General features: G+C 35.6%; 1 protein-coding gene across 2 annotated transcripts in view; it reads right to left on the reverse strand.

Annotated features, from left to right (window-relative positions):
• The window catches only part of LOC149570124 (short-chain dehydrogenase TIC 32, chloroplastic-like), a 29794-nt gene extending 22710 nt beyond the window's left edge, over positions 1-7084 (reverse strand). Inside the window, exons 1-2 of one of the 2 annotated variants that reach the window (XM_089822789.1) lie at positions 6438-7084; positions 975-1041 (exon numbers count right to left, since the gene is read on the reverse strand). In XM_089822789.1, the coding sequence (XP_089678915.1) occupies positions 975-1041; positions 6438-6620 (250 nt within the window). In that variant the 5' untranslated portion in view covers positions 6621-7084. The remainder of the gene's footprint in view (positions 1-974; positions 1042-6437) is intronic. The other variant, XM_089822790.1, reaches the window with a different exon arrangement.
• Between the last annotated feature and the right edge of the window lie 2253 nt (positions 7085-9337).

Here is a 9337-nt window from a genome sequence, read left to right on the forward strand (position 1 = left end):
TAACAGTTATGGGTGTTTGGTTAGGGTGACTACGTTTAGAAAACTCTCATTTGCTGGAATTTGTTGTTGCATGTCCATTTCTTTCCATTATAAGCAACAGGGTATGTAAGTTTCATGATTGTAATAGGTTTTCATCATCTGGGAATCTCTACTTTGATTTGTATTAAAAAATTTACATTAGTTGAATATTATAAGTGTTTGTTTAAGTAGCAATGGTAGCAAAACTCCACTCATTTAGATAGTTGCAAAATCATTTTCTTATTGTTACACTTACGCAGCAATTGCGTCAAACCCCTGCAAATCTAGGTAGTTGCAATCTCATGTTATTTCATATTATTGTACTGATTGAGTTGGTGTGGACATCCCCCACTCATCCAGTTAGTTGTCCATGAAAGCATTTGCATATTGGATTTAACGTACATGTCTGTAGTCTGAAGATAATTTTCGGCATTAGTCATATCTTGTTTCATTTATTTCAAAGGACAAAGAAAACAGGGGTGGTTATTACAGAAAAAAGCAATAACTCTCATTGGGTTTTGTTTTGTCAAGAAATATTTCAAAAGTAGAATATAGTTTGGGCAAATTTGCTCTAATGCGACTACTGAAAGTTTTGTAACATTAATCTTTGATCAATATAGAAAAGAAGCTATTGTCATATTTTAATGCTCACCTTCTCAGTTTAGAAATTTAAGTATCTCTTCAGGAAACTTAGGGCTACTGGATCAAAAAGTTATGGGTCAAGATGATAAAAGGCAATATTTGGCATTGGGAAAGCAATATCAGAGCCTAAGATACTATCCTAGAATTCTACTGGATATGTGTACAAGCTATTAATCAGATGCCACACTCAAAAATATATTCATTAGAATCCACATTTTGATCAACAGTTTAAATATGAACCTGAAAACATATTGTACATGAATTGAAACAAAAAAGTTATAATTTTTCTCAAGGATTAAAATATTTCACCTTACCTAGAATGACATGATAACCTTGAACAGAAAGAAACTCTGCAGTGCTCTTTCCCAGACCTGATGTAGCCTACATCAACAAACATATAATGTTGTTCCAGATCAATAAGTTCAAGGAGCTCAATTAAGATTTGTATGTCAATATTCATAAATTTCAAACAAATGAAATGAAAACAAGGCAACATATGAATCTCAGATATCATAAATTATGGATTGAATGTAAATCATAGATTGCATCCATTGACCAAGCATAATGATCATCTAATTTGCTACTGTAAAGTCAAAAATTGCATACTTCACAAATTTCACCTTACATTTCTACAGTGATTTTGTTGTCCACTCCCAAAGTCATGTTCTAGTTATCACTTGGCAAATTTACAGGCTCTAACCCATCTCTAGTGAGATGTGCGCAGACAAAAAATGTCATTTTTTTTGCCAATCCACCAGTGTAGTGTTCATTTTTTACATTGGAAAATCTATCACTCTCTGCACTCTCTAAGTTGCCATAATTCGTCGAATTGTTTTCAAAAAGTTGCATTGGTATTCTAAGCCATATGTGAAGTTTCTGTCATCTTGGATTGATCAAGTTGAAAATGTCAATGTCAATTGGTCATGGTTGTAAATGTTCTCAATCACTTTGAGTTGTCAAATAACTTACTGAGTCAAAAATTGTTAATTGATCACCACTATTATAAGAAAACTATAGTCAAGTTCCGTCACCAAAAACTGTTGCATGATTGCCCAAATTGAGTAGTAATTCCCTACCAGCTTGTTAATTCATGCAAAGGAAAATTAAATGCTTGGTCGAATCCCAATGGCATAAATACAAAAGGATTCAATGCAGGTAGACAAGCATATAATGTTAGGGTTGCATCCATGTAGTTAACTGCCGCAAATCATACCTTGCAAAGTCACAAATTAGCTCAAAAATATCAACAACTCTTAAAGGCCTCTCTTGAGAGTCAGACATGTTGATATCAGGATATTTCAAGCATGAATACAAATACAAGTGTTGCACAAGTGTAAGTTCGCAAACATTTGAAGTTTGGAGAGTTCTTGCACGATGCACATGCTCCTGAGAAAGCTTGACAATGGATTTGCAACTTTGCAGTTATTTTCCACTTTTTCTCATTAAAAATCAAATAGCACGAGTGAAACTACATTGGTTGGTGATTTGTAAATTGCAATGTTGCAATTTTGCATGGTCAAAAATCAATATCCAAGTTCAACTTTATTAAATTCAGCAAAATTCTAAAATATATGATCAGCTGGAATTTTCATTTGCGTAAACCCAGAGTAATAGCATTAATTTAGCAGAAAAAAAGTTTCAAGCAAATCATGACCATAAGTCCAAAAGGTAAGGTCACAGTTAAAATTTGACAATTTTATGAATCTAGTTGGGAGTTGCAGGCTTATTTTGTAGGATTTTACATGAAAAACTTCAGAGCTTTACCAGATTCCCGCCATCCCAGAAAACTAAAATGATATAAGTTGACTTATTTTTATATATTGTTATGTGGGAAGCAACCAACAAATAAACAATGCGTATTTGTTTATTAAGGTTACAAATTGCAATGGTGTTTACACCTCCTTATCATGATTATATATTAAAGACAGATGTGGAGAGAAAGAGTTGGAGTGTGTTACACACAAAACAGTGCATAATGGTTCATGCATACCTACTGCATTCTCACAAAACCTAAAGTTTGTCTTTATTAATTGGAAGGGCAGTCTTACAATAAACAGTTGCAAATAATTGTAATGTTCACTTCCCAGACCTAGTCAGTTTGGTGACAGACAGCCTCTTTCCTGCATTCATGTAGGCTAATTGGTAAGGGAAGGGGATACCAAAGCTCTTGGAGGATGCAGGTTTTGTATTTAAAGATTTCTATATAGCAATGAGCCAAATTAGTAGTAACGATCCTCATGTAACTTTCAAAAGTGTGTTCTATTTGTGGGGTGTTCTCCACACTTCTTGGAGAAAGTCTATTTTTAGTAAATCACCCAATTGGCTCCGATCATCATCCCAATTCTTCAGTTTCATCATGTTATGGTGAGACTTGGATCCCAATAATTGCAGTGCTTTCTGCAACTCATATGAAATTTTCTAATTACTTAAGTTTCTAGTGTTGAATTATTAAACTAATGAATTAAGTGTTATGCTTTTATAAAAGATGTTTATGTCCCTCAATAGTGAACACTAGGGAGAAAAGAGGGTGCCTTAGGCTTAAACATAAAATAACTTTTAATATTTCAAAAAAGGCAGTTTGAAGTGAAAATGAATTATTATTATAGTTTTTAAATGCAAATTCCCTATGAAAAAATAGTTAAAACACTATATAAGGAGGTGTGGGGCTCAATTTTTCATTAATTGATGAATGATATTGTTATGCTGCCAAAATGAACTTGGGTTCTTCCACAATCTTCTGAGGATGAAAACCCTCTAAAGAAATCTAGCTTTGGAGATGAAAACCCCCTAGCTAGATTTAATGTGATTTCATTTAGAGATCACCATTGCTGCAGATCCAAGTCACTGATTTGATGTTTTTGGTGAAGCTTCTTTAGCATTTCTTTGGTGTTAAAAAGGGTGATTGAAGAGGTGGATTGTTGTTGGCTGTACTAAATTCAAGGGGAAGCTGTACATGTGTATAACGAGCTGGTTTGAGGATTGCTGATCCAGGCACTTCACATTTTGGTGCTATGCATTGCTGACAGTGAACACCTTGCAACGTATATTATTGATCATAATTTGTGGTGTTCATAGAAGCTGCAAAAAGAGGTCATACCAATATGAGCCACCATACCATGGTTGTAAGGTGATGTGGATCATGCTAGGAGTCAGGTGTTTTTCTTTTGGTTCCTATTTCATGCTTAATAGTGGCACATTGACTTGCTAACTCATCTCCAAACAGTTTAGCATAGAGTTCTTGGAGCTTGGTAAAGTGGTGATGCAAATTGATGGTGTTTCCTACATTTCCAGCACCTAACCCAGATCCTGTACCTGACTCAAATATGTTATTAGCTTGATATAATGACCCTCCAGTGTGTTGGGTTGAAGTTCGGATGACCGTCCATGTGTCGTCAAGCTTATGAATGCTTGGAAGTTGGAACTGTGTTAAGTTTGTTTGTTGATATTTCTAAGTATTTAAAATTGCTGATTGGGCCTGTAACAGAAAGTTTCAGACTGTTTTCAGACATGCACGTGATCTTTTAGTTATCAGTTTGATGAGGCTATGATATTTCTTTGATGTGATTTCAAAGTATTACAAGTGAAAATGCAAGTTGGGTGTGTGCTGGATGTGTGAAAGGGAGTTTTCTATGTGATTGTCCTTGTTGTTCCACTTGTTACGACATGTTCAGTCCATTTGCGGACCTGCAACCATCTTTGAAGTCATCTGTTTAAGGTATATTGTTGTCAATTCAAGTTAATTGGGCTTGTTCTTCATATTGGGCATTGTTCTGAAGTGTTTGACAAGTAATCTTCTCATATTACCACTTGTATTGGCATTGTTATCTTTATCAGCATTTTACATCAACAAATATATCACTAATTTGAAATGTCTATGTTTGAGCTAACATTGTAACACTATATGGTAGTACAACCTGTGATTTGCTCTTGTTTACTATTGGCACTTCCCTTCTGAACAAGTGTTTTTTCCTAATCACCCACCGCTGGACAAGTCGAAGGAGCTTCCTTTACTTTCAATATTCTTAAGCTTCCTCACTGAACAAGTGGAAGTGCCCACAAGCTCTCCTACTGAAGTGGATGTGCTCAAAGTTATTATTTAGTTTTGTATGAGCTTTCCCATAGAATAAGCGGATATGCCCCTTGCTCACCACTAGATAAGTGGAAGATGCAACTTTAATCTCCAGTAATGCATATACATCCCACTAAATAATTAGATTGCCACCTGATGCTTTCCTTTCAACAATTTCAATCTGCTTTCAATTAATTGTAATCCTGATAAAGTATGCTCTCACCTTGCCCATTTCTAGATATAGATGAACAAAAAGTGGAAAGGAAATTGTTATGCATTTAATTTACAGTTGGAGCAAAAATATTTTTAAAAATGAGGGTGGTTATTACAATGGTATCAAAGCTGGATATCTTGCTACCCTATACCTTCAATATTGTTGTGCAACTGCAGTTTCTCTGAGTGCCAGATAATTAAGATATTACATTAGAGAGCAAAAATGGACAAAACCACAAACCTTAGTTTAAGACCCCTTGTCATAAGTTGAAAGAGCACATCACAGTTCTTCTAGTGGCAATGGCAGTTCTTCAGAAAACGAAACAGAAAAAGATAAGGGAACAGCCCCATCAGACAAATAAAACTAGAAAGTAGAGAGAGATTGATGGTTGCTGGATTTGATGTCACGAATATCAGCAAAGATGGTAATCAAAATATACCACATGCCACTCCAATTTAGAATGAAGAATCCAATTTCTCTAACACTAATAGTAAAAACCATCAGAATATTAATGGATGCACTGCTGGAGTAATTTCTAGGTCTGTTCCTAAACCACTTCAACCCACATTTCCATGTAGGAAGGAGGTTCAAGTTGTACCAGAAGCCAAAGTTCCTATGGCAGAAGAAGTGAGACTTATGCTAAATATGTCATTCGCCCATTGGAGATAAATAACATTTTGACACAAGCGGTTAATGGATCAGAGGAAGAAGAAGAGGGGTGTTGGAAGAATTGAAAACACAGCTCCTGTTATGCAAGGGGACCACCAGCAAGCATTGGGAAAGGTGACTCTAGCTCACTTAGATGGAAATTATAAATGTGCAGCTAGAGCTAGGGTCCAAATGTTGAACAGCTATTTGTCCATTAGACCAATGTCAGAGGAGAATGCAACAAAAAATTAACACTGAATTTGAATGGAGCAGCCCATGAGTGGTAGTATCATGACTTGGTGACACTAGGCCACAGTTTTGGCACCACCTATGAGTTTACAAAAAAGCTAATCAAAAAGATTTGATATGAAGGACCTTGAGATGCAATTTAGAGAGCTTGCATAGTTGAGACAACATTGTAATATTGACACCTATATCACAGAGTTTCAAAGACTCTTTGTCCTAGTTCCTAACATCACAAAAAGACTTGTAGTCCTTCCCAACGAAGAGCTGATGGAGCTGTTAAAGATCTCATTGTATTTATATTTAATTCACTGCTGTAACTTGTACACTAGATATCTTACCATCTACCTTGGCAATTATAGTATGTATATATATTTAATTCACTATTAAAACCAATCAAAATGAACAATCCATATTCTCTAAGAATAATGATTTCAAAAGCACAGCAAATCTAGATTCTGTTGGTTTCTCCTGAGTTATTGGGGAAATAAATTGAATTGATTCGTTTTTTGAATTTTATTTATTTAGTTTTAATTTTTATTTAACAAGGGTATACACGCATAGTTTATGAGCATCGAGGAGATGAAATTAAAGAATGTGTACCCCTGTTACGATACAGACTGGTTTGTAATCTGACTGAGGTAGAACATGTGGATAAGAGCGTAGGGTTCCAAACAGGCGCTTGTAAAACAGTTTGAAATACGAATATATGAGGGCCATAGTCCACAGCAATCCCATTCGACCAATATTTCCAGGCCAAAATAAATTCTTTGTTTTTTGGTCCATTGCAGCTGTGCAAAATCCTCTTACAGAAGAATATCCTCTCAAACCTCCCGGCTAGAATTGTTAGACTGGACCCAAAAGAATGTGCGTATCTTTTACCCCACGCGGCTCATAGGACAGCATTTCAAAATCCTCTTACAGTTCATCTTAATCAAATCCCACGCGTCGATTTATCAGAGTGTATGCGAGAGATTTCATACATACTGAACCACGTCTCATAGGAACGAATGGCAACTTCAACCATTGCATTTTATAGGAGACGGATACCAACTTCTTAAACCCCAGCGTCTCCTTGAACACATTAAACTTCTTAAGCCCCGGTATCTAATAGAAGACAGATGCCAACGTCCACAAATCTTTCGCAATTTATATCCATGGAAATGTTTATTGTCCCTGCCTCATCTAATCCAGATCTTATGTGGACTAGTAGCCAATCATTGTAGCTTGCATTTTGGTTGTGGTGGGATGGCAATGCTTAGGGTGCAGCTGATTACATTTGTATTTTATAAATAAATTAAAATCTACAAAAATAGTGTATTGTAATTAATTAATTAATTTAAATAAATTGTCTAATCAAATGCATTTTAGTTCTTTTATAGCTATTTTTGTGGTGGGATTACCTTACATTTTGTTATGTCATAATAGTCAATCATGAGGCATCACTTATAAAATCTACAGCAGTGTAAATGTGGTGGACTGTGTCATTTGAGATAGGGGTGTCCAATTGACTGAAGTCTAATTAGAATCCAATTTTATTGAAATTGGCCACTCATCTAAAGGGGTAGCAATGTGTCCAAAACCTTTCTCAAGGCAGGAAAGAGCCTTCCCTTGCTAGGATTCTAATGACTCAAGAAAACCAAGAAATATTCAAAGTTGCCCTTAAAATCAATATATCAAAACAACATCTTGTTGACAAATATAATCTTGTTTCTCTAATCCTCAACACGTTAGAAGAATGCAAAAGGTCAAGACCTAAAAGAGATGCTAAAAATACTTTCCCAACAAACCCATGGTTTTATAATGATGAGTACAAGTAGGCAAAAAGAAATATGAAAGATAAAATGAATAAAGAAAACAAGAGGGAGCATGAAAAGTTGCTATGACAAAAAATAAAGTATGTGGACTTGAGAAGGTTAGAGTTGATTAACCTTGGGAAAAATAATTCAATTTTTTTTGTAAAGAAGTGCGGCAAAAGAGGCAATTAGAGAATAGCATCATTAGGACCCCAATGGCTGGAGTACGCCAAGACACTATATGAATGTGAGCAGGAGGAACATAGAATCTCAGTTATCAAGAGTATGTCAAAGTTTTTCAATATTAAAGATATCACCCAAGGCTTAAGGAGGTTAACAAGGAGGGAAACCCAAGATATCGATGGGTTGCAAGTTGGATATTTAAAATGGGGCATTGATATTCTTGCACCTCGTATCAATAATATTTTCAATAATGCTAATGAGAAGTGTTTTCACAAAAAGTGGACTACTAGTATGGTGATTCTCGTTCACAAAAGTGGCAAAATACATAACCCTTCAAACTATCAAACTATCATGGTTAATCCTCTCCTTGGCAAGCTATTTAGCAGCATGGTGGAACAAAAAATCATTAAATAGACAAAAATAGAGGACAAAAGAGCTAAGGGACAAGCTAGTTTTAGACCAAAATATTCCACCATCGATCATAAGATCACTCTTAGATTCTTGGTTGGAAAAATATGGAACACCCAAAGGGTTGAGGTCATTTGTAGCTTCGTGAAATTTTAAAATATCTTTGACATGGTGCCACATGACAAACTTTGGGATTGAATGGAAGAACAAGAAATTCCTCAAGAGCTTAGGGTTGCTATACATAGACTTTATGGGCAGGCTAAGGCTAAAATCAAAACTAAAAAGACGATGCCAAAATGCTTTGGCAACAATATTGGGGTCAAACAAGGGTATCCACTCTCTCCAACTTTGTTTGGGTTTTATATTAATAAGTTGGAAGAATGGATAGAAAAGGCCAATGGAGAGGGGGTTCAACTAGCTAGTTATGTGATAAAACTAATTTTGTATACATATGATCTCATTTCAATAGCCAAAATGGCCAATAGGCTGAGAGAGCACTTGAAGGTACCAAAAACCTTTAGTCAAGAGATGGGAATGCAAGTGAACACTAGTAAAACCAAGGTGATAATCTTATCTTTGAAAAGAAATAGGAAGACTTCAAGCACATTCTTTTTTTATAAAAATTCTTTAGAGATAGTGAATAAGTACAAATATTTGGGAATTGATTTTTAAAACAAACTTAGTTGGGAAACATGCAGAGTAAAAAGAATTCAAGAGTGTTGGAAAGCATTACATTCTTTAGAGAATAAGTGTAGGAATGTTAAGCTGCAGGGTTGGAAGACCAAGAAAATATTGCCTGGCCTTTTAGCTACCTCTGTGATCTTGTACGGGTGTGAAATTTGTGGCAGTAGCATGTCAGATGAAAAATGGAGACACTAGTAGAAAGAATTTAGAAACATCTTATTACCAGTAGTTTGGAAAGTAAAACAATAGAGTTGTTGTAAGTAGAGCTTAATCGGACTCAAAAGTTATTTTTTCTCACTTCCTTTGGTGCAATTTTCCCCCATATTTTTTTCTACGAGGGTTTGGGAGCAGCATCCCCGTGATAAGGGTCAAGGGGCAATGCCCCTTGCAGGGTACTAGGGCAGCACCCAAGGTGAGGTCATGGAGTTGCAC

The sequence above is a fragment of the Cupressus sempervirens genome, chromosome 3 (genome assembly GCF_028749045.1).
Source record: "Cupressus sempervirens isolate cs-2001-9-10 chromosome 3, ASM2874904v1, whole genome shotgun sequence".
Lineage (NCBI taxonomy): Eukaryota > Viridiplantae > Streptophyta > Pinopsida > Cupressales > Cupressaceae > Cupressus > Cupressus sempervirens.